At 33.7% G+C, this 27,404-nt stretch overlaps 1 protein-coding gene, 1 long non-coding RNA gene and 3 pseudogenes across 2 annotated transcripts; 2 read left to right on the plus strand and 3 right to left on the minus strand.

The window, feature by feature from the left end:
* On the minus strand, positions 1-3,175 carry LOC120125592 (annotated as a pseudogene).
* A 3,399-nt stretch (positions 3,176-6,574) lies between these two features.
* LOC120125625 (protein IRX15-LIKE-like) lies at positions 6,575-7,828 on the minus strand. The gene has a single exon (XM_039144011.1). It carries the CDS (start codon positions 7,751-7,753, stop codon positions 6,800-6,802), a length of 954 nt encoding a protein of 317 aa, XP_038999942.1. The 5' UTR covers positions 7,754-7,828; the 3' UTR covers positions 6,575-6,799.
* Positions 7,829-11,450: 3,622 nt separating this feature from the next.
* Positions 11,451-14,025, plus strand: LOC120125608 (annotated as a pseudogene).
* A 2,652-nt stretch (positions 14,026-16,677) lies between these two features.
* On the plus strand, positions 16,678-17,361 carry LOC120125669 (annotated as a pseudogene).
* Positions 17,362-18,889: 1,528 nt separating this feature from the next.
* On the minus strand, positions 18,890-19,520 carry LOC120125670. Its single transcript, XR_005516382.1, has 3 exons — positions 19,418-19,520; positions 19,088-19,149; positions 18,890-18,980 (listed from the first exon to the last, which is right to left on the minus strand). It is a non-coding gene; the product is annotated as an uncharacterized LOC120125670 (long non-coding RNA).
* Positions 19,521-27,404: the final 7,884 nt, after the last annotated feature.

The following is a 27,404-nucleotide window of genomic DNA, read 5'->3' on the forward strand; positions in this document are numbered from 1 at the left end:
TTGTTTGGAAATGAATGAACAATTTTATTCTTCTTAGTGTTGTATCTAACCTTAAACCAACTCAACACAGCTACTTGATCCCTATTGAAAGACTGTATAAATTTGTAAATCAAAAGCATGCCAGGTATTTTCCTCTTGCAAGACCTGCCCACATACCTCGATGAAACAGAATATCGATCACCCCAATGACACGCCATAGATGGGAAAATACAAGTTGAAACTAGGGAGGAACAAGAGGAACTCAAACAGAAATGAATGTATAAATTGGCCTGATGATAAGATCATCTGCATTCTCCCTTGTTTCTTCTTGCACAAGTTTTATATCTGTTAATGCATGGACTGCCAGCCGACTTTAGTTTTGTTCAGAATGCCTTGTCGAAACCCGCATTTCTGTTCTTGTTTCATGCTTTCGTTTGCTTCGATGTTTTGATTTGGATGTTCGGGTTTTGGTAGTATGCTTCACTACTGGTTCTTGGATGCCCATCTCTGGTTTTTCTTTATCAGGGAGTTCAGGGGGAGCATCAGGCCATGGAGTGCGTTTTGATGGAATGGTGATGTCCAAAGGAGGGTCAATGATCCATCTACTCAATGTACAAACTAATGATCAGATGGCATGTAGAGGAGACCAAGCCGAAGCAATAGATGAATCATCAAATTATAGCATGCAAACCAATACACACATACAGAACAATTGTAGCCCGTGACGTGTGTAGAGTGCAAACATAATTAAAATATGCATGGATCATCATGGAGACATGTTATACATTAAACACACACACACACACGTGAAACAAACAAATAAAAGAACTTAAATTATAAGGATGTAGATGTATTTACTGTCACAATGAATTCCTCAAAAACAAGGAAAAGGTCAAAGAGTTACTCCTACCATCCTAGGTTAAATGTTGTTCATGATATCTCTTAGTAAACAACTTAACAAATGCAGAGAATCCTAACATATCAGTCCATAAGTAGGGTAAGTTCTCAAGGTTTTATAGAAGGTATCTAGAAAAATCCAGCACAAGACTAGTTATTTACTCATTTTCAACCCACATGGTTCGGAGGAACAAAAAGCATAATGTCTACAATTGATTCCTCATCATTTATTTCTGTGCCTAAACGTCAATGAAATTACAAGATTCTTGATGATGATGATGCACCATATGACGGAGATTTCACTAAAACATGTGAAGTGAAGGGTGCTTAATTTGGAGTTTGTCAAAGTTGTTCCAAACATAAGGTCTACAAGTAGACACATCATAACCATCAAATGAATGCAAACCCAATCCACGGGTTCGGAACTAAAGAAGGGGTGGGAGGAGCAGTGTCACTCCCAATTTTTTTGGACTAATGACAATTTAGGCCCCCATAAGTCTAAATATTAGACAAATTAGGCCTTGCCCCCCAAAATTTGGGTTTAAGTGCTTAATAAGCTCTTGTAGTTTTGAAGTTCAGTATTTTGACCCCTCCCGATGTTTGATCCTGGCTCCGACCCTGCCAATCCATATCTTATGTGATTTTTTAAGTTTCTTACCCCATGATCAGTCTGACATCAGTTATATTATCTAACCTTGTAGTGTCTGTATTCATCAAACCCAAATCAAGTGAAGAAAGATTACATATTTGGCACAATTATAAACCGTCACTCATTAAATTTAACCATTATGGAAGAGTTCATATTGTCAATGATTTTCATTTTTATCACTATGCAGCGCAATACCGAAACATAACGAGAATCAGATGAGAGATTCACCTGGGGGGGAATTTGCTATCAGTGCGAGCTTCAACTCGAAGCCACCAGAGTAAAACTTGACGACCGCAGCTACCAAGTGGCTCCACCACTGAAGGGTCCGTAATCAAACCCAATGGACTCCCAACATCCCCATCCATCATATCGATATCCTTAATCCATTTCGGCTTATCTTTTCCATCTTTCCAAAGTAACCTAGAATTCAAAACAAACCCTGACCACTCAAACTTCCTGGGCAACACAGTCAATCTATCATCGATATTAACAGCACTTTTCCCTGCAAAGGGCAATGTATTAAAAGTATGCCATCCTGCCAACATATTAGATGCATTACACGCTGGACCTTGAATAGGCATTCTAGGATTCTCCTCTTCCTCCTTCCGATCTGATGACTCATCAATATTAGCTGAAGTAGCAAGTATTCCGACGGAAACTGCCCCGAGCCATTTCACATTTTGGATCTCATCAAAAAGTTCCATGCTATGCATATTACTATCGTCCGCAAACATAACAATCCCATCTAGTTTCTTCTCTCTTACAATTCTGCCAACAAAGTAACACAGAATTGGGAGTCAACCCTCGATTATAACAACCTAATTCCTAAACTCATAATTATCAACATTTTTAAATTAAATAAAAATTTAATAACTGATTACCTTAGAGCGTGAAGGCGCATTATGGACTCCAATTTATGTCGTTCATCCCAGGAATTTGGCATCCGTTGATTGAATCCGACGTGGATAGTTTTCAAACCAGATTTCTCAATAAGCGACGCGGTTTCATTACTGACACCGCCCGCCTCCACCACGATCCAAACCAGATCGTACGGAGCCGCCATTAGCGAGTGCATCACGCCGGTCAAATGCAGAGCTTGGAATGTCCGGACATACGTCGGGGTGACCACAATAATTGTCCTGGGATCCTTTACACCGAATTGTAACCTCTGCTCCTTTTGAACTCTCTCTAAGATCCGATGCGCCTTCATAACTTCAACCGGGTCCGGATGCGGCCACGGACGGACCCGGATCCCGTGCCGCCCTACAACCACTCGTGAATTTTTCGCCGTCTTGTTCGGAAACGGAAACCGGAGGTTGTTGGTGACGGAGTTGGTGACAGAACGGAGTGAACATCGAGGGTTTTTGCCAGTTCGGCAGCGGAACGAAACGGCGGCGTGTAGAGGTTGGAGGAAGAAGTGGAGAACAAGAAGAAGAAGACCAAGCGAGAAAAACGGAATCCGAGAATTAAGCTGATTAAACAACAGAGACAGTGGAGAATAAGCCAAAAAACAGCTGCGGACGATTTATAGCCGCCGTCGGATGATGAATCTAACGGTCCTGATGACCTGAAGCTGCTGCTCCGGCGGCTGAGATAGCTCTGGTGCAACGCCGAAAGCTTCATTGTTTCCCCAATCCCAAAGCTCCCGTAAGAGAAAAGAAGTTAATGGGATTATAATAGGAATTGCTCTTGATCTGGTGAGGAAGGTGGACTTGAGAGTTTGATTAAAGGCTGAAATTTATGATTAGTAAATTAAATTTTCAGTTTTGCTGATTAATTTCTTTTAAGACATCAGCACATGAGTTTAGGGAGGGGACCAGGTGACACAATTAAAATAAAACAAAACAATAAGACGCGTGGAATTAGTTAAACGTGGGAAGATTTTACTGCTTGCTTACATCTCAGAAAGGTGCTGGATTTAGACAACGAATCATAGTATTTGATGCACTAAAGTAATTTTACAACTTTTTTTTGTCAATTCTTTTAATTCTGCTACTGTAATAATTTCCCATTGGCATAATGTCAATATTTTCCATCATCATTTATCAAAATAATTATTTTACTTCCTATTATACTTTTAAGAGTATTTTAACTCGTAACATTTTATTTCAAGACAAAAAGATCTTTAATATTTGACATAATAATTATTTTGTCTTTTATTTTTTTTTGGAAATTTTAACTCTTAACATTTCATTTTAGATTAAAAAATGCTCTTTTTTGAAATATTAATTATGTGTTAACTAATGATTTTCATCTATATAAAAAAATTTTTTTCCAAAATGAAACATCGATTAAAAAAAAGGCTAAAATGCTCTATAAAAACAATAAGAGTTAAAATGATTATTTTAATAAACGTTGGAGACTATTTTTTAACATTATGTCTTTCTCATTAATTCATATCGTTTCTTTAGAAATTTTATTATAAAATATCTAAAATAATAGAAACATATTTTTAATCTTATATTCCATGTTTAGAAGTGATCGTCACTCGAGAACTTTAATATATGTTAATGTAATTACTTATACTTTTGAATTGTCCGGCCAACTCAGTTGGTAGAGCGCAAGACTCTTAACCTTGTGGTCATGGATCAAGTCCCACGGTGGGCAATTCATAATTGCCGGAGGTGGTCTTCTACGGAAGTTGCTCTCAACCTAGTGTTGGGGGCAGCCTACTACCCTACCTCCCCTTACCCCATTACAAATGGGAATAGGGTCACTAAATTTAATTATACTTTTAAATTTGATAAAAATCCTTGAACATAAAATATTTGCAATGATGTGCTGTTCTTTGTCAAACGAGTTGCATATTATATGCTTGGTTTGTTTGGAGTATAATTCTTTGTTTATGAATTTTGTGATTTTCATTGAATTTATATTAGAGTTTCATAAATTTTATTAATATCGTTTATATAATAATATATGGATCATGATTATAACTTATTATATACTTGTAATTAAAAAAATCAATCGCTATTATAAGCGAAACTGTTTATAAATAATGAAATTGTTGGCAATATATGAGAAATTAAGGTCCATATAAGGTCAGATGATTGTAGGTGGCATGAACTGAGAGCTTCAATTTTACTAGAAATTCCAATCTACCAGACACGGGAAAAGGAAAGCAGTCGAATTTGCAATTTACTTTTGGTTTGGTTTCTACTCATTGTCATTTGGGTTGCTCAAAACAAAAAGAATATAACAACGGCACGCCAACAATTCCCATTTCCTACTTAACTGAAACTTTAATTCAACCATGCTATTTCTCGATCAAAACTAAAAAAGAAACAAGAAAGCTGCAAATGCGCATAAATGTTATAGATTTGATTTGGGCATGTGAAAAATAATTTGGAGTTTGGAAATAGAGATTGGAGTAAGAAAGGGAGAAAGAGTTTGGTGTTGAAAGTGGGTGAGTTACTGAGTTTCCTTTAGAGCGAGGCAAACATATGCATATATATTCATTTTGTATATAAAATATTAAAAATATCACATCATTGATAGCGATATCAATTTTAAATTAATCATCGATTGTTGATTTCTTTCTTTTATATTTTTTTCGAGTTTTGTATCATTTTTATCATGTTTTCTTTTGCATATATGAGTTATATCTTTTACTTAATTAATTATTTTTATAAAAATAATAGATGATTTGTTCTTCTCTTGTTGTACTTTTTTTATTAGAGAGAAGAAAACTAATTCTTATGTGATCATAGCAGCGTGGACATCTTCATGGCAGGCATCTCGTGCCTTTGCTGGTGGCTCTAGGAACGAGTGTAACTCGGCAGGTAGATTTCAAGCTAAGCGAACTAAGCCATCAACCACCAGGTTGCATTCCCGTGGAACGTATCTGAATTATAGTTTCAATTCTGTTTATAAGATCATGAATATGCGACATCATTGCTGAAATTTCTTCTATTCTAAGTTCTTGTTGAAATATGAATACGGTCTCCTTACTCTCAGTTTCCACTATAATTATCCATAAATTCATCTCTCATGCAATACACAGCCCTATATATATTCGCCATAATTCTGCATCAATCATAGAGCAATACTCGATGTACTTCGAGAAACTCATTATCTATTCACCTTTCTGGTCACGAATAATACTCCCACATGCAGTCAAGCCAGTCATTCATTGTCGCACGCCATCAATGTTTAGCTTAAGCCATCTATCTGGCGGAGCTTTCCATCGAACATCCCAATTAACTTTTATCCAACGATCAACCCTCAAGGAAATCTTCCTTGCTAGAGCATTAGTTGCTTCATATTTTAGTTGCAGACTTTGCTCCAATACGCTTTCGCCTGCTACAAAATTTAAATAAAAAATCATTTTATTGCGATAATCCATAAGCACCAAACTATCGATCCCACAAGATATCCCAATCCTCCAAAACAATGAGATAGTAATTAGGCTATCAAGCCAGTTTTGTTGTAGTACTTTTTTATATTAGCAAGCCTTTTTTTTCCTCATGATTTTATTTGATGTCAATTTTCTTGTTGATCTATCTCTATTTTAGACTATCAAGTCAGTTTTTTTTATTAATCGGTGTTTGTAAAATCCTCGAAGATAGATTGTAGTTGAATTGTGATAATATCAGTTTGTCAACGTGTTATTATTATTATTATATAATCTTTTATGTTAATTTTAATTATGTTTATATTTCATCATCAATATTCATGTTTGTTTATATATATATTAGTTTTTTTAATTGTCTAATTGAATTTTTAACCATCTCTTTATATAGTTAACCAAAAATTATAAAAAAATCTTTCTATATTTATTTTATCTTTTATTATATCATCTAAACAAAATAATTGGTCTTTATGTAAGCAAATCTAAAAGATTAAACAATTTCAAGCATTGAATTATTATTCCTACTAAAGCAAAAGAAAACACACGCACGCACGCACAATGCTACTATGCCAACAGCTTGACTCAATCATATGAACAATTATGTATAAAAGTCGACAAATTTGAAGGGAAACCTTAAACAAAAACCCCCATCACTTGATTCACATCAACCCACTAACATAAACAAAAGAAAGTGAAGGAAAGAAACAGGATAAGAAATTTCATTTCTGATGCAATGAAGTTACATTGTTTTTCATTGCCAAAAAAGGTTATTTGTTTAAACACACCCCCTCAACAAAAAAGGGGTCGATAGATCTAACACAAATTTCAAATCAAATCATGATAAATATTCACCTTTTTTCGACCCCTTGTACGGTATATGTAATGTTTTTATGAACTCGGATAAGTAGTTTAACTATGAAACATCATGAATCTTTCGCTAACGTATTATTGTTCTTCTTACGACAGTATTCGAAACTGTTTTCCTCCCTTCTTTCGACCACGAAATGTGCAAGCGTATCATTGTATTCCACCATGTTCTCCTTGCACAAGAACTCCTCTCCCGGCATCTTCTCCTCATCTCTGTAATAATCATGGACGAAGATATGAGTCTTCGGGTTGCCACCTTTCTTGCTCCTCGCCAGCACCCCGGAAGTGAAGATCGGTTGCATCCTTCCGGGACCGTCCGGTCCGTCTCCTCTCGGCCCGTCTATCAATATCACATCCCAATCCACTTCGTAAACGTGGTTCGGCAAGTCATTTATCCCGAGCTTGCACTCCGAGAACAACAGGTTCTGGACCGGTCTGCATTCGTTCTTAATCTGTTCTCTAGCGGACGCTATTAGCTCCCTTGTCTCGCTTATCTTCGTCGTGTATTGGACGTCGAAGGCGTCGATTTCGGGATGTAACTCTTCGTAATAGGCCGCGTAGTACCGGTTTTCATCGATGAAAACGGTGCGTCCGTTGTGGTTCAATGACTTCCACAGAAGGGTTTCTTGCGTTAGGCCAAAAACGAGGAAGTTGCAAGGGGAAGAACATTTGCGCAGCACATCGGAGATCGGCTTCAGCTCGGAGTATGTCATGTGGTAACTTTCGTTGTTTTTCGATGCATAATGGAGGAGTGTGTTGATCACTGTGGTCGGCAACGGCTGACCAACGATGACAGAGCCCGAAGAAGAGCCAACCGCAAGGCCGATTACGGTTGTGCTCACGGCGGCGGGTTTACCAGTAATTGACTCTCTGGTATATATAAGAGTTAAAAGGAAAGCAATAGTGAAGAAAGAAACAAAAGCAAGGAGCCATAATCTGTTTGAGCTCCCTTGTTTTTGGATATAAGGGTGAAGGAGAATTAGCTTAGTATTGCTGTTACTGTTCTTCATTTTCTCGTGGAGGCTTTCTCTTGAGAAAAAATGCAAATTATTCCCCTTCTTTTCTCTTGAAATGAATCAGAAGAATTTGTCTTCTGATGGGAAGACCGAGAGAAAATGGGGTTTGATTTAAAGAAGAATATGCAACATGAACTGATATTACACACAACCTAATAATGTTCTAAAAACCCAAATTATATAATATGGAAAACACATTAAGTATTTTTTTTCTTCTCTTTTCTTTTTAGGGTACAGTTGTTAACTACCGTAAATATCATTTCTACCACTTTAACTTTAAATTATTTTAATTTAACACCGAATTATAGTTTTGGGTTAAATTAGGGCATTAGGTAGTTAAAATCGTTTAACGACATGATAATTTGATTTTTTTTCTGTAAAGTTTAATTTGTGTATTAATTTTTATCATTAAACTTTAAAATACTTCATCTTTAAGTATTATACTCTAGTTTGTGTATTAATTTGGTCTCTTCATAAAATTGTCATTTCATATAGTAGTCGCCATTGGTTAATCATTGTCCATCATTGGTCGTCATTCGCGATAATATCAGTATCAAAATATTTTCATTTCACTCCTTTTTCTACTCATATTAATTTTTTTATGAAACCCGTTCAAAATTGACAAAGATTCATCTAAAAGCTCGATGTTCTAATGCTTAATCTCCTTCGAGATTGTCTGATGAGGCTAATTTCAAGGTATGTTGTTCATTTCTTGAAAGAATGTTTCTCACTATTTAAGTTTTAGAACAACTAATAAAAAAAATAGAACAAACATTCCAAATCCCTTAAATCCGAGAAAGCCTTCAAACCGCTAAAAATGATAGTTTTATATGTTTAAATTTGTGAGTTTTAAAGAGGTTTTGAGAAAAATATAAATCAATAAAATGATCGTTAAGGATGACTGCAAAATATATCTAAGTATGATAGTTTTCGATGACATTTAACAATAGGTGAACCCCTAATTATGATAGAGAAGATGTTGAAATGGAATAATTTTTTGTGGCTTTCACGTCAATACCAGACCACCATATCATCTTATTGTTAATTATTTAACGAATTAATACTTTAATTGAACTTGAAACTACAATTCAATATTAAAATTGAATCAATTTAAAGTTTAATAGTAAAATTGATACAAACTCTAAATTTCAATGACATTGGAATAATTTACCCTTCTTTTCAAGTTGGCCGGTTTTGCTTCTATGTACATCTCATGTGGTTGTTGGAACTTATTATAATAATAACCATAATTAGTTTATTTTTCCTCTTATTTTCTAATAATTGATTATTGAACTTTATACGATATTCCAGCTCTCGAGTTTAAAATCAAACAATAATTTTTATTTAATATTTATTTTTGAGTTCAAATTCAAATAACCTGTTATGTGAAAATAATTATTGTTTGAATGGTGGGATTACTCTACTCCCTACCTTGTATTTTTTGCACGTTCATGCATTAAATTTCATATAAATAAATATTGAAATTTAGAGATAATAATAAGATGATTTTATTGTAAAAGTGATTTGTGTGCTGGTGAGAAGGGATGATCGAAGACGTAATGCGGTCTGAAAAGCAGGAGGGCTGGGGTGGGTGGAATATTTGTAGGAATATTTGTAAGTGACCCCATAACTAATTACAAACCAAAAGTCCCTTTGCCTTGATCAACTCCAGCTTTACATTTCACGTAACCTTTTTATATTATTATCGTTTCTTAATTAATTAGTTACCATTGAAGTTGACCATCCACCTACTCCAGTTTTTCCATTTTGCAGAATCGTTTCATGTTTTTGCATAATAATTATAAATTAATTAATTGAAGGGGTGTTTTTGGATTTATCAAGATAATCTTATTCAACTTTCAAAACAAGATTACAATCAATAATCTTAAATTTTGTAAATATGTTACATTTTAGTTATTTTTAATTTACATATTTATGTTTCAATTTTTCATTGGAGACCAATTACATATTAGAGCCTAATGGTATAAGATTAAAGTTATTAAATGTTAATCTAATTGTTTGTATATCGATATGAATCAAGCGACCTTAGTGATTAAGGGATTTATTGTTATCCCTTGGGATCCCGAATTTAAACCTGTATATGAAGGGGTATGAGTATTCATTGTCAAATAATTAAGAATTTTTAAACTTGTATTATCTTATATTTATCACAAATTTATAATAAAAAATTGTGTAACACCGCACCAACCCACCCAGAAATCCTGGCAATGGCCCAAAACTGAGATTACCCAGATTCAGTTCTTTTCCTTTGTTTCACTGTAACAAATTCTAATTTATTCTTAAAACAATTTTCTATATTAAACAAATAAACTATCAAATCTAATTTAACTTTTTAAAGTCTCTCTCTTTTCTTTAATTTTACTTTGAAAGAATTTTATATATAACTTTTAATTTGATCTATTTAATTTTTAAATTTGATTCAAATTAATATATCTAATTTGATTTTAATTAAAATTTGAATGATGAAATAATTTTTGTAAATTTTTTTCGTTTAATTATACTTAATTCGATTGGAATGTTCACCCTTAAATACTTAAATATTATAAATCAATATTTTGAAAGTTTCGATTATGACGATTCATTTCAAACACAAGTTATATATTATTTTGTAGATCGTCCATTTTATGGTCTAATCTTTATGATGTAATTAGAAAAAACAAATAAAATTAATTTAAATTCAGATTTTTATAATATTAAAACTTAAGTTTGAATCGTATTTTAAACAAATTTATGTTTTGTTGAAATATATTTTTTAAATTTAATATTCCGTCCAAATATTGTAAAAAAAATTATATATTCCGTCCAAATATTTTTAATATTAAATTTTGCCACTTGTTCGCTTCTTTCTATTTTTTAATTAGTAGGCGTCTTAATGTTGGTTGCTCCAATCGATTTTTCTTTGTTCTTTACTTTTGTTTCATATTTTTATTTTATTTTTAAAATTATGCTTTTATGATACGGCTTTTTTATCTTCATGACACTTTTTTTTTCTTTTAACACGCTTTTTCAGTTTTATTTTTCAATAATTTTTATCGTTTATTTTTTTTAATGTTGAATTTAACATCGTCACGACTGATCAAGATGTCGTTAATTTGTTATCCCGTTGATATTTTTGTTACGGACCCTCGAATTAGATTTAGATATGCAGTCTATATTCGTAGATAGTTTTCTCATGATGTTTGACTTTAATTTGCTTTTGTCTGTAGTCTTTCGATATTTTAATCCAATATTGTGGTTTATTTACCGTAACAATTATATATATTCGTCTCTATCAATTGTTCGAGATTTTTTGAATGGGTTTTTCACATTTTCATTATATGGTCCATATATAATCTTAAGTGATTAATTTTCTGTCTTAATGGTTATAGAAGAATAACAAAATTATGTGTTCAATTTACGAGGTTAATTGTAAACCCTAATTATAATTTAAATTTTTGTCTTAATAAAATTAAGGGTAAACTATGCAAATGGTCACTAATGTTTGAGTAAGTTTTTATTTTCACCACTGATGTTTCAAAAGTCACAAATCGGTTACTAATATTATCGTTAGTTACAAATTAGTCACTCGACTTTAACAACCGTTAACAGCCGTGACGAAAAACATAGCTGATGTTTCCTCTTCGTTGTTGGGTTTTCAAATTTTAATTTATTGTTTGTTTGATTTTTCATTTCGTTGTTGAAAATTCCGGGTTTCGTTGCGAAACCAGAGACGTTGCCTGATGGAACGGTGAATTTGATGGTGTGGCATTGCACGATCCCTGGTAAAGCAGGCGTAAGCTAGAGATTCTATTTATTTTTTGAGATTTTTTTCTATTGTTGTTGGTTAAGTTCAAAGGATTCTTTTTATGGAAATGGGTTTGTTTGTTTGTTTGGCATTTGGATGCTGATATGTTGTTTTATGCTTAGGATATTCTTTTGGGTTTTTCCATTTTGGTTAAAATTAGACAGTAATTTTGAGATACTATTAGAGATGGAGCCGAATGGATGAAATTGAAACCTTAAGGTTTTTTGCGATATAATTGTGTAAAATTGCAAACAATTCTGAAAAATTGAGCGTTGGCTTTATATTTCATAATGATGCTTGAAAGGTTGGCTTGTACACCGTTGAATGGGTATTCACTATTTTTTATATATTTTTCTGGAAAGTTTTAGGAAAATGATGATTGATTGGAAAACCGGTCAACACTGGAGTTTATGCTGACAGTGGAGCCGATATGCATTTTTTCAATTTATATATATTTTTTTACATAGAAAGGGAAATAAAGATAATTATTAGCCTTGTATGATGCAAGTTTTTGTTGTATTTAAGCAATCTTTTATGTCAGTTGGTAGGCTGCATGTACTTTGCACCGCTGAACTTGCTTTAATCAAGAGTTTATGAACTAAGGCCTGTGAATTGTGGAGCTGGGACAATATGTTAATTGTCACTATTTGTATCATTTATATGGCATTGTATAGCTGATTAACTGCAAGCCAAAAGACCTATTCTAGTGGTTTATTTATTATTGCTTTCTTTTTATTTCTGGGGTTCTAGTGATTGCTAAAGCTCTAGGTCTCCTTCTTCCCTTAATTGCATTCTCGTACAAGAACATAGAAACCTCATTAGCATTTTTATCATGCGAGTCCATTTAGAAAGTTTGTCATTTGTTTTGGTAATTAACTTCAGGTGAGGTGTTTGTTCAAGTTTTGTCTCATTCATTTCATTACTCATGTTAATGTAGTAGATTTCTTTTCATTATTACCGGGCATTATTATCGTAATAGTTCTTTTTCTTGAAATTCTACTTTCCCTGTTATAATTAAAAGTAGGTTTTATTGTCTTTTAAATTACCCAGTGCCTGGTTTTTAAGGTATCTGCAATTTTGATAAGTAGCATGACACTTCAAGCAGCCTCTTATAGAATTACAGGTCTTGAGATTTTCTGACTATTTGTACATTGCAGATTAAGAGCTAACAAGTTTGGGCCGCATGTTTTAGGTTTGATTTGCGGCACTGCTGATTGTTATTGTTACTTAAAGAGCTTCAGCTTTGTGTTACTATTGACTTTTAACTTGTAATAGTATAACATAGTAATATCGCATCTCTGAAATTGCTTCTGTTGTTGGTTCCTTATTCACCTTAGCATATTAAACATTCAAATGTGATAGACCTTGCAGCTTCTATGTTATTCCCCTCGATACTCTTTGCGTGAGCGTTACTATTTCCTTGTGATTTTGTTCTTTAAATATATAAATAATTTTTGAAGGTTTGATGGCTCTTAAATACTTGATTCCTTTTAAACAAAAGTTTTTAAGTCAAATATTTGATTAAAACGACTAGTGAGGTTTTTGTTTCAATATACAATAGAGAGATGAATATTGAATAGTGAAAGAATATATGCATATTCGATACAATTGTAGCTGTGCTTCTTTTAAATTTTGGATCAGCTTAACTTGATTTGTCATCTTACAGACTGATTGGGAAGGTGGTTGCTTCCCACTCACACTACACTTCAGTGAAGATTTTCCTAGCAAGCCACCCAAGCGTAAATTTCCACAAGGTTTTTTCCACCCAAATGTTTACCCGTCTGGTACTTTTGCCTTTCGATCCTTAACGAGGACAGTGCAAGTATCTTCTCCTCTTGATTGCTGACTTACATGCTTGGTTCAGTGTGGTTCCGTCACTCCATCCTCGAGGTTTCATCCCATTCCTGTATTCATAGGGTTGGAGACCTGCCATAACTGTGAAGCAGATTCTCATCGGAATCCAAGATTTGTTGGATGCGCCCAATCCTGCCGATCCTGCTCAAACTGAAGGGTACCACCTCTTCATACAGGTATGTTTCGTAAGTTAAGTTGATTCTACGGAGATTGGATAATTATTGATTACGAACCAAATGATTAAAACATCCCTGATGTCATTGCTGAATCAATCTAATTCATTAAATCTCGATCTGTTTTGCTTTCTCGTCCAGGATGCTAATGAATATAAGAGACGGGTCTGCATGCAAGCGAAGCAATACCCGCCTCTGGTCTAAATGTGATTAGATACTAGATTTTGCTAGAGGTTGCCGGTAAATCATTGCGGCGTGCTGCACCATGTACAATGTTAGACTTTGCTTTTGCTAAATAAAAAAAAGGCCTTTTGACATTTAGTAAAATGATCAGTTACCCGTTTGTGTAAACTGAATGATTATGAACCAGTTTTTGCACTCGCGTGTTTCGGATCAAGTGTTTGTTTATCGTATACAAGTAGACATGTAACTTGCAAGTGAAAGTTGCTTTTGTGCTGATTTTTATGTCTGCATCATGGACCAAAGACAATGTTCATTGATGTATGATACGAAAATTAATGAAGGTTTTCATTTAGCAGCAGTGTAAAGAAGTGGATTGGTTTAATCTGGAATTTAAGACCCATTTAAGAAAACTGAAATCTGGAAGCGGCAGAACTAAAAAAAAATCAATTTCACAGTTATGGATATGACCATTGTTATTGCTTCCTGCAATTTTGGTCACTGGTAATTGTAAAATTAGCAGTCTGTCTTTCAAGTGGACTCAAATCCCCATCTACTACACCTTTGCCGTTACAATCTTCGTCTCAAATCACCGTACACAAAAGGTAAAACAGACAAATGTTTATTAAATTACATTTGAAATTATTTTTTTAGTTATTAAAGCTTTAAAAATGAAACATAGTTATTAATTTATTTAAGCGATTATGAAATAATAATCCAGTCTTATTAAATTATCAGAAAATAGTTATTAATTTATTTAAGTGATTATAAAATAATAATCTAGTTTTATTATATTATCATAAAATAGTTATTAAAGTTATTAGAATATTATTAAAATTTATTATTATTTTACAACATATAATAAATATCTTATAACAGTCGATAATTTAAATTATTATTTTGCAATTTTTTAAAAAATTAATAATAATAAAATTATTTTAGCATAATTTAATAACTATCTATCTACTGTATCCTAAACAAAAACATTATATTTACTTTATGTATTTTTTTTGTAATATTCTTTTTCAAATTTATCTTATTTTGACTTATATTAACATATATTAAGGCTTAGAAAAAATGTATATTACTTTACTTGTTACAATCACATTCACAAAATTATAAATAATGTTTTATACCTATTTATAAAAATCATGAATATATCTTATTTTTTAGTTTATCTTATTTTGGTAGTTCAACCGTATAATTGATTTTATTAATAACACAATAAATGAATATATCGTAAGTGAAATTCGTGATATACCAATATTGTTAAACCAATACTCATAATACAATTATTAAATACTTAAACTTAATACCAGAAAGAGATAAACAATGATCAAACAAATTAATTTTTGGGTAAAGTACATAAATGGTCCCTCGACTATAATACGTTGCTCTGTTGAGTCCCCCGACTATTAAAACTTACTAAATGGTCCCCCAACTATAGGACATTGCTTTGTTGAATCCCTCGACTATTAAAAGTTGTAGAATGGTTACTTGACTATTATTATGTTTCAAACTCACAATTTTCCATTAAAAAATTAATAATTGTCTAAGTTGGCTTTTAACATGTGACAGAGCTATGATAGTCATTTTAGATTATGAGATCATATTTTGTCATATCTCAATCAACATATTAACGTCCAACTTAGACTGCCGTTAATTTTTTAACAGATAATGACAAGTTCGTAACATAATAAATAGTCGGGTGATCATTTTATAACTTTTAATAGTCGGGGACTCAACAAAGCAACGTCTTATAATTAGAGGACCATTTTATAATTTTTAGTAGTCAAGTGACTAAACAAAGTAATACACTATACTCAGGGGACCATTTGTGTACTTTACCCTAAATTTTTAATCAAACTTAAATAATCTGAGGACCTGTGAGTGAAAGTTATAAATCTGGAGAAAGTTTTACTTTCCTTTTCCGTAAAATGTTTTATAGACAAGATTCTGAAAAGACGAAAAAGGTCATGGACTAATAATGTTATTGCGTATAGGAAAGTCAATTCCCAACGGTATCTATCCACCGACCCAGCACCGACCTAACCTATCCCCTTACCAATTGCTTGCCTACTCACCAATTTAACATTAATTAATAAATTAATACATAAATTAACAAAAAAAATTGGCAGATCAAACAAAGATAACATCATTTTCATGAAACTAAGTCTAATTATTATATATTAATATATTATTGGATCTTAAATATACACTTTCTAAAAAGTAATATATAAATTTAACATCAATTATATATTATATCAAACTATAAATGAAAAAAATCAAAAGAGCAAAAATAATAAATTAAGCAATTTATTAAGAAAGGTTAATGTAATTTCCTTTTCAAATCCATTGAAGTTCACTTAACTTACCCACAAAACGACAATTGCCAAATCCCTCCATCACCGCCTCCATAATTACATAATTGTTCACATGATTAATCTAATTTATTATTTAATCAATGATTAAACTATTTTTGTAATGTGAAAATCTTAGCTAAACAAACACCTAATGACACCCGTTCATTGTCACTAATTATGAAAAAAATATGACGGTCTTAAAAATCCAATTACGAAACGACTGTATTGATTTATTTATTAATGAAAATATAGCAATAATTCTTAAAGCATTTGGCCCCGTTTTCTTTTTTCCCCAAATAATAACATTCGGAAAATATATAAACAAGTCCTTCAAATAGATTTGTGTCGGTGAATTTGGAATTTCTGTTTTATACTCTCTCTCTCTCTCTCTCTGTGTGTGTGTGTGTTCCGTTCCAACATATATACTCTGTTGTGTCGAAAAACATTTGAGTACATTTCAACGCGTGACACGGATCGTTTCAATTCTGCTTCATAGTTTCAGTCTTCTTCTGTTCTGATAAAACCTAAAGCTGAGAAACTTAGGATTTATCGAATACTATGGAGAGTGGAACTGCCGTTGTTGCTTCGAGGGAGAGTTCGAGGAAGTCTACGATGGAGAAGGCCGTACAAAGGGATAAGGATGAGGAAGTGGGGGAAATGGGTAGCTGAGATTAGGGAACCCAACAAGCGGTCCAGGATTTGGTTGGGGTCTTATTCCACACCTGTCGCGGCGGCTCGAGCTTATGACACGGCGGTTTTTTACCTCCGTGGACCCTCGGCTAGGTTGAATTTTCCCGACCTTTTGGCGGGTGAAAAATTCGGCGATTTGTCCGCTGCTTCTATTAGGAAAAAGGCTATCGAAGTTGGTGCTAGAGTTGATGCTCTTGAGGCAGCTCACCATCATCATCATCATCATCATCATCATCGTACTTATGGTTACGACGACGAGTTTAAGCCAAGTACCGGCGGGTTTTTACATCGGGTTGACTTGAACAAGATGCCCGACCCGGAAGATTTGGATGTTGAATGGGAAAGGAAATAATACAGGGGGAAAAGGCAAGTTGATTGAATCATGGTCCTCCAGCTTTTACGATTACAAACTTGTAATTTTTGGTCCGTCGCTTTTGGCGACTATCCTGATAAAGGAAGGGGGCGGTTGCTAAAATGCACCGAGGGCACTCCCTATCGTGCACAGTGTTGTGGAGGTAAGTCTAGCTGAAGCTGAAAGAATGATGAAGCCTTTTGTATTAATTATTAGTTTTTTAATGGAAGATCACCTATTTTTTATTTCATTGGTGGGATTTGATGCCGTTCTAAATCTTTTAACGGTGAAAAAAAGGGGGCGGGGGATAATTGTATATTTGGTGCTAATTTGAGTAATTTCTACTTTTTATACTGACTTCTCTGCCCTTTACTTTTAGTTGGTCCATTATTATTTATTATTATTATTATTAAAAATTTTAATTTGATAATTTATTCATTTTAATAATATGTTTAATGAAAAAATATACTATATTCACAACAAAATAAATCTAAATCTTGAAAATGATATTATTAAAAAAATCACAAATTTCAAACATATATAATAAAATTAAAATTAAATTGATTTTATCTGAAATTGACTCTCTGTCTAATTAACAAAAGAAAGTGAAAATTTTGACTCTAAAATACCACATGTTAATATTTGTGTTTTATAAATTTTTGATTGCATTAGATGATCATAAAGGAGTAGAGTTAATAGAAAGGGAACATGCAGAGGGGTAGAGATTGAGGCAGTTGGGTGCTGAGTGGCCATACTAACCACTAACGTTATAACTACTTTAGTGATAAGATTTTTGAGTTAGGTATTATGTAGTTCTCCCCGCTGGACGTGGGACAGGGTCACAACACAAAAATTAAAAAAAGGAAAATGAATGATCATGTTTGGTATGTAATGTTATGTTACAATTTTGTCAAATCTCGCTCCTCCTTCGCAATGCAAATAACACCGATATCTTCTTTAGCTTGTCGTCTTATTCATAGTTAACTAGTATGCCCCATGCTTTCATAATCTTTAAGAGGTTGTTTAGTTCGGGGAATGTGGAATTCTCATTTAATAAAATTTACATTCCCCGTTTGATTGGTCATGAATCTCATTTTCGGTAATGTTTTATTATCAATAGTGAATTTTTTGAGGTATATTATCGAGAATGTCATTACCCCTTCCTTATGTATTGTTAGATTACCGGCGTTTAGACTAAAATGCCCTTAAATTTTTTCCTCAAAAATATCATTCTTTTGTCATTGAATAATAAAAAATCTACAAAGGTTAAATTATAAATTTATCCTTAAATTATTTTAGATTTACAAAAAAATCTATAATTAAAATTTTATATGAAGTTCAAGGGTTTTTACCCTTTCACTAAACCTTTTTATATTTTCAATTTTGTAAAAAAATTATATAAATTTTATGAATTTAATTTTTTAAGAAAATATAAATATTTAAATACTTGTTAAAAAAAATATATAATAAGGATAATTTGTTCAAATATACATTCCAATAATCTTTTATTCTTTTAACCAAATACGGTAATCTTACATTCCTGCTAAACCAACTAAACACAAAATACAACATTCAGTAATCTTATTCCCTGATAATCTTTTATTCCCAGTAATCTTATATTCCGTGAACCAAACGCATCCTAAATGCCACGCTGGCCTCTTCTGATGTAGAATTTTGGCCATTTACCAAACGTGCGGGGATTTATGGCATTCACACGAGTTTCTTCCTAATTACTGTATCCTTGGCTATCACGCTTTATTTTAAGAGCAGCTCTTATAACATCTCCCCTTGTGATGATGCCCGTCTTCAAAACACACGGATGTCAGCTTAACAAACACCAGAATATACCATAACATGCCACGGCTTTACGCCAAATTTATGTTTACTTACATACATGTATGTGTTTTTCACTTAGCAGTTTACCCTCCATATCAACAACCGGAAGGCGACCATATTTTGTCTTGAGCAATAATCTGAAAATTTTGATAAATCAATTTACAACGTAATTTCAGGACCCGAATTCTTTTTTTAAATAAAGTTTGACTTGATTAGATTGAATATTCACCCCTATAGTACAATGTAAAATATAAGGGAGCAGTTGAGTACGGTTCGAGTGGTGGGATGATATGGGAATGTCTTAGGTTTGAATCTAAACGCTTTCCTAAGTAAAAAAACGAAAGCATGGAGCTTTTGTGTCAATCAAAATGTGCAGAAGTAAAGGAAAAAGTAAGTCAAATTTACCTAGCAGCGTCCTCAAGGTTAGTCGTTTCACGTACAACTAATGGAGCCGGTAACCACCTGCCCATCGGTTTTATTGAGCAACTTCTGTATCTCGTTGAATGTCTGCAAAATTGAGGACCATTTGGTAGGACACATAGGAAAGTAAAGGATAAATGAGTTTTTGCTGGCCAGTTGCAGTAAACTAAAATAGGTACAACCAAGTTATGCAGCCTGAACCAGCCAATGGAATCCCAAGATGGTCTAGCATATCTCCCATTTAAACCACCAACTGATGCAGGGAAGGTAATTTTTCCGAGGACTATTTATTTTACCGCATTTTACAGGAATATACTTTTCAAAACTTAAAAAATAAGTTATATCACAATTTTTTTAAGGAAAAAGAAAAATAATGTACCTAATTCCAGATTCAAGATGCTATTATTTATATAGGTTTATAACAATGGAATAAAGAAGTTTTGTAACACCCATAACCCATATAATTATACCTATACAGATTATAGATGTAACCCAAATTTCAAAAACTATTTTCAATTCAAAATTGTGATTTAAAATTTATTTTCTTTTTATGATAAATGATATTATCAAAATTATCATATCATATGAATTATGATTCATTATAACAAATTTAAGACAAAAGATTTTTTATGAATAGTGATGAACAATATCGTGAACAGTGAGTAGTGTACCGATGCACTGCAACAGTACGTGAATAGTATACCGATGCACCAAAATTTCGAATAAAAATGTGTATTGATGCACTGCTACAGTAAATGCTATAGTAATTTCAGCAAAATACATAAAACTCATAAAATTACCATTTTGTTTCCAAATTTGTTCAACAAAGCAAGTAATTTCAGCAAAATACATCTTAGGATGTCTTACTGAAATTCCACTACTGACTTTTTACCTACGCGTGAAAATCATCACACACTAAGTATATACTTAGTGAGGCAATTAAAACAATAGATAGTGCAATACAACTCATGCATGAATTTCCATGTCAAAATCAAAACAACATAATATAATAAAATCATTTTTATCCATCACCACAACAACAACAACAACAAAACCCTATTCTCATATGTAAAGGGTAAAGGGAGTTATGGTAGTAGGCTGCCCCCAACGTCAAGTTGAGAGCAGCTTCCGTGGAAGACCTCCGGCAGTGAGCAAATTAAAAATAAAGATAAAATACAATGCATGTATAAATAAATAAATACATAGTTGAACAGTCTTCATATGCATTCTTCATATGCGTGTCTGTAATGGGAAGTAATCCCTGTGTAAAAATCTATGCATATAGACATAAACATAACTCCGGCTAAATTTAAAAAGAGGAAAAATGAAGAGAAGAATACACAGAAGTCAGCAATAACAAGCTACAAGAAGGAATATAGTCAAATGGGTTAAAACCTAAACTAAGACAACACTACTCCGCTACCCTAATTCTAAGCCTTCATAAATTCCAATGACATAAACGTATAAAAAGTAGAAGTCGTGGAAATTATTACAACGACATTAAAAGAAGACAGAGATGCTACACCCTATGATGTGACCCACACTACTCGGCTACCCTGGTCTTAAGTCTCCATACTTTCCTATTAGAGGTCATGTCCTCGGTAAGGGCTAAATCCTTCAAATCAAGTCTCAAGCAGTCTACCCACTTCCTCCTTGGTCTTCCTCTCCTTCTGGCACCGTCGGTTGTAATTGACTCTACCCTCCTGACCGCATCCGACGGTTGTCGCCTAAGGACATGCCCAAACCACCGTAGTCTTCCCTACCTCAATTTTTCGGATACAGGAACCACCCCCAAGGACATCCTAATTGCAAAGTTTGGTGTCATATCCCACAGAGTCTTACCACATGTCCATCAAAGCATTCTCATTTTGCTGCCTCCATCCTCCTTACGTGATCCTTCTTGATTGCCCAACATTCTGATCCATACAACAGCGTCGGTCTTATTGCCATTCTATAAATTTTTCCCTTAAGTTTTAGAGGCACCTTATTGTCATACAAAACTCCAGTAGCAGCCATCCACTTTAGCCATCCCGCCTTTATACGGTGTGTAACGTCATCATCTACACCCCCATCTTTATGTATCATAGACCTTAGGTACTTGAAACAATCCTTTGAGTGGAGAACGTGTCCTATGTATACTTCTACATCTTCAACGTTTTGGTTCTCACTGAAGTTTGAACATAAATACTTTGTCTTTTCAATATTGATCCTTAGACATTTTTCTTCCAAAGCAGTCTTCCAGGTAGCCAGTCTACTATTAAGCTCGGTTTTTGTTTCAGCAACTAGGACAATGTCGTCAGCGAAAAGCATACACCATGGAACACCGTCTGGAGTCGCACAATAGATGTCGTCTATAATCAAGGCGAAGATGTAAGGGCTAAAAGATAACCCCTGGTGGAGTCCGATTTTCACCGGGAATGCCTCAGTGTCGCCAACTGTAGTCTTGACGTATGTAGTAGATCTACAGTACATATCACGAATCGCCCGAATATATGCAGTTGGGATCCGTCTCGTTTCTAAGGTCTTCCAGATCGTATCGCGGCGGACGCTATCATACGCCTTCTCGAGGTCAATGAACGCCATGTGAAGATCTTTATTTTTCCCTATATTTCTCCATAAGCCGTCGAAGTAGATAAATCGCCTCCGTAGTAGACATGCCTGGCATAAAGCCAAATTGGTTTTCCGAAACCCTAGTAACATGTCTCAACCTAACCTCTATCACTCTTTCCCATAGCTTAATGGCATGATTGGGTAGTTTAATACCTCTGTAGTTACCACAACGTTGGGGATCTCCTTTATTCTTATAGATTGGTATCACCGTAGACTCTCTCCACTCCTCTGACATCTTGGCAGTCTCTAAAATAATATTAAAGATATTTGTCAACCACTTAACTCCCTCTTCTCCTAGGGCCAACCACACAGTGATAGGAATTTGATCTGGACCGGCAACTTTGTCTATCCCCATCTTTCTAAGAGCCATTTTAACTTCCTCAATCCCAATCCTACTTGTAGAGCAGTCATTGGCCGAAGTATGATGGTCGGCTGACACATCAACGGTACTATCTCTACAGGGAAATGCACCGTCATTAAATAAGCCAAAGAAGTAACTACCCCAAACCCTCTTAATATCATGATCTTTCATTAAAAGAACACCATTGTTGTCTTTAATAAACCTAATGCTACCTATATCTTTTTTCCTATTCTCCCTGGATTTTGCAAGCCTGAAGATGTCGCTTTGTCATTCCTTGGTGTCTAATCTCTTGTACATTTCCTCGTATGCCTTATCCTTTGCTTTAGCCACTGTTTTCTTGGCTTCCCGCTTTGCCTCCTTGTATCTTTGTTTAGCTCTCGATCTTTATTCGTCATCATTGCATTCTATAAACTCCTTGAAGCAAGTTTGCTTTGTCTTCACCTTAGTTTGGACTTCGTTGTTCCACCACCACGATTCTTTATGTTCATTGACCTTCCTTGTCGATAACCGAGGGTGTTTTGCCCACCTCTCTGATGGAATTTTCCATATTTTTTCCATAACATATCTGCATTATTTGAGTTTGTAGTTCCAAAACCTAAATGAGACAAAACCTTACTCCTAAAGTCATCAGATGTCGCTCTATGTAAGTTCTTCCAAAGGATCCTAGGTTTACCAAGTTTAACCCTCCTATGAGTGCTCCGCTCATGGCGTACTCGGAATACCAACACCAACAATCTGTGTTGTGATGCACATGCCTCTTCAGGGAACACCTTACAATCAATGCAAGTCCACCGATCCCGATTTTGAACCAGGATGTAGTCGATTTGGGTACAATGTCCCACGCTATGGAACGTAATCAAGTTCACATCTCTCTTGTTAAAGAATGAGTTAGTGACCACCATATCGTGTGCAGTAGCAAATTCAAGCAACGTACGCCCCTCCTCGTTCCTACTTCCAAATCTGAAACCCCCATGAACACCGTCATACCCATCGATTTCACTACCTATATGGCCATTGAAGTCTCCCCCTATGAAAACTCTTTGGTCCTCCGGAATGCTCCTAAGTACATCATCTAACGAATCCCAGAAGCAATATTTCTCCCCCTCCCCTAGGCCGACGTGTGGGGCGTACACTGAAAGGACATTCACCACTTCCGATTCTATAATAACCTTAATTATCATAATCCTATCACGGTATCTACAAACTTCAACTACATTTTCCTTATGCCTAGAGGATACCAAGATACCCACCCCATTTCTAGCGTTATCAACGCCTGAATACCACAACTTGTACCCATTACACTCTCTGGCTCGAGAACATTTCCACCTAGTCTCTTGAATGCATGCAAAATCTATTTTTCTATTACTTAGTACATCGGTCAGCTCCAGCAGCCTAGCATTCAATGTGCCAACATTCAACATACAAACTCTAAGTCTAGTCTTCTTGACACCACTTTGTCGAGCCCGCCCCCTATACGCCCTATGGGCTCTAAATCCACCACTATTGCCCACAATTCTCAATCTATGAGGAACCCGGTATAGGAGTCAAATATTGCACAAAAGTGCTGAGGTCGAGCATTGCTCACCTAATAATGCACCGTAATGCTGAGGTCGGGTTTTACCCACCTGACTTGTACTATATATCTTATTTGACACTATAGTACTACTTAATTCTACAGTTGTTATACTATATGGCATGCCATTAATACCACTGAACCTCAATAACATATTTGGGCATATAGTCATCAATTAAATCATCCATGGAAACGTATAACCATGTATAAACATTAAGGCAATTCATACCCAAAATAACTTCCATATCAAATCTCATGTTGATAAAACAAGGTCGACTTATCGCAAGTCTTCCAGATGATGTATAAAACATCTATGTATATGATGTATAAAACATCTATGTACACGATGTATAAAACATCTATGTACACGATGTATAAAACATCTATGTACCATATCATGCATGTATTGCACTCACCTTGACACTTTATAATATCCACAATATGTATGGCTCACTACGGTCCACAATAATTCTTTTATACTTGATTTGCTTCAATCACAATCTGTATAAAATCACAAATTCATAACAATACTTATGTTAGTATTGTACTAACATAAACAATTCCATAATATACTTGGAATTTATTTTCTACTAAGTATTTAACATTTAATAATTCATTTTTAACATTGGAAACAACTTTTCCAATTTATACAAAATGGTCCTTCACCATTTTATCACTTAGATTCTTAGTACCAAAAATTCCAGCATAGTACATCAATTATATAAAACTTACACAAAAACCCATCAATTTCTAAAGTTACCGAATTGATCCCTAACTTTTCAAAAATTACAAAATAATCCCCAATTTTTCTAAAGCTTGTAGAATACTTCCTTCATTATTTCCAACCCATATATAATTTTTCCATAATTTTCCTTACTCAAACAATCCATGGCCAAAACTTAAAGAACAAGTTTTAGAAAGATTAAACATGTTCTAATCATCATACATGCTTGAATATGAATCTACAACATGTAAATCATCAAGATTTATCATCAATTTCATGAATCTTATCATGAACATAAACCCTTAGATTTGGGATCTTTGAAATCCAACAAGATTAAAAAGTAATATTGGTACCAAATGATAGTGTTTTTTACGTAGATCACTTTCTTATTTCACGACATAACCTCAATTCCAAAGGAATTAGCTCAAAAATTGAAAATAAAATATTTTTCTTACCTTGGAAGCTTTCTCACGTGAAGATGCTCGAGAAGATGAACATTGGCATGATATTTTTTATTGATATCATGCTTAACATCCTTTAAAAATATTATTTAAATCATTAACTTGAGAAAATACCAATATACCCTTAATATAACTTCATAATTACCATAAAACCAAGATACATATCCTTATCATCTTCAAAATCAGATAAATATCAGCCTTGTCATCTTTCAAAAGTCAAAGATGAACAAATTAGTTTTCCACTTTACCGTTTTGCCCTTATAATTCCCAAAAATTACAATTCAGTCACTTTAATCAAACAATCCAAATTGAATATGAAATTAAACCATTAAATATTTTTTCCCAATATTTTAAAAATGTGAAAATAATATTTTTATTACTTATTTTCGTGACTCATATGTAATTTTTTAAAATTACATTTTGGTCCCTAAACTTTTTAAAGTTTATACTTTGGTCACCACACTTTACCAAATTATAATTTGGTCACTAAATAAATCCATTTGTGGAATAATATTCTTTTTGGGAAAATTAACACTTAATTCTTTAAACCTTTCCCAAATTTTCTACTTTGATCATTAAACTTTCAAAATTTATATTTTGGTCATTATCTAAATTTTTAGGGTATTACAAGTTTCGACAATGATTAATACAAAACTATGTAGAAAGACATTGGCCTCGGTTGCATCTATTTCGCGAAGAGAGTTTTCACATACCTTCCAAGTGCTATCAACTTCAGGAAATAAGTCATTCTCAGTCATCAGCCCTGGTTCAGAGAACAACAAATGTTGGATTAAAATCTATAATTAGGGGCACATATTTTTAATGTATATTATTATCATAAGTTATGACATAAATTAAGTGACAAATTATGTTATAAAGATATTGGTTAAACACAGTCGGTGCCTACTACTTTCACTTAGTTTGGCAAGAATAAAGAAGAGACAATATTCCGGAGGAAACTGCCATATAAAAAAACTTACATCTCGGGTTAACAAGACTAGATCACGCTATACTATCAACAAAAAGAATTCCTAAAACCACGAGAAAATGGAAGTAATAAAAACTTATACTGCAGTTTATGCCTATACCAGATAAAATTGTCTACTTCAAATATAGTTGTGGAATTATACCGAGTAGACAAATAGTCGATAATATACAAAGTAAAAAAATATATAAAGTCAAAGTGGAATTCAATAGATAACTTCAAAATACCAGATATGGAGTCCAATGCTAGCAAGTCATAATCAGAAACAAGTCCAACCTGCAGCAGTAAGATAACATGGTCCAATTCCAATTATTCCAAAAAGTTGTAGTTAAAATTTATCAGGTCAAAAAGATAAAGCAGATTTACCAACAGAAAAAACAGATACGAATTTGCAGCAAATGACTGCATGATGGAAAAAAGAAGGTATATAAATGACAACACTTGAGACATTGGAATGTGGAAGCAATAATGAGTTGATATAAAGGAGATGCAAAAAAGCACAAAAAGGTCATCATATGAGCAGAGCCATCTTTGCTTCCCCCAGTATATGCTCACCAAAAAGTTTTAAGGATTGAGAAAGGAAGGACTGTAATCTAACACTCACTTTTGGGCCATGGGCCTAGTGGAACGATGCATATGTAACAATTCCACTTATCTGGAAATGTCATGATACTATAAACAATTCCAAATATTAGAGCTAATGAATAGTTAAAATCTCATGACCAACATTAAAGGTTAGGTAACATACCAATTTCCGATCATCATCAACAACAGGAAAACCTCAAATTCTGTGTTCAAATAGAGTTTGTAGTGCGTTGATGTTGGCAAAAGATGAATCATGACAAACACTGAAAGATATAAAGTATGAATGATAAAACCTTCATCAACAGTTGTTGTAGGCTTACCACCTGCAAATCCTCTTTTCTTGTCAGGAAATCCCCAACTATATATACTCCTATTGGCTGTATAACCCAAATAAAGAATAAATGTTCATAAAAAGAGCAAGAGTAAATTTGGAAAAACAATATTCCCGAGCTGGAATGCTACAGCCTTTTTTCCTTCTGAATCAAGTATTTATGATTCGAGTAACAATTACACAGGCAGAAAATATAAAAAGTTTGATCTAATTGGATTGACCTGAAGTATTTGATTTAGCTCTAAATTGTTTGAGACACGCAAACACCATATATTAACATGCTTGCATATTAATAAATATAACATGGTAGAACTTAATTACTGCATTAGCATTGTTTAATCC

The sequence above is a fragment of the Hibiscus syriacus genome, unplaced genomic scaffold (genome assembly GCF_006381635.1).
Source record: "Hibiscus syriacus cultivar Baekdansim isolate YM2019G1 unplaced genomic scaffold, ASM638163v2 tig00110435_pilon, whole genome shotgun sequence".
NCBI classification, from domain to species: domain Eukaryota; kingdom Viridiplantae; phylum Streptophyta; class Magnoliopsida; order Malvales; family Malvaceae; genus Hibiscus; species Hibiscus syriacus.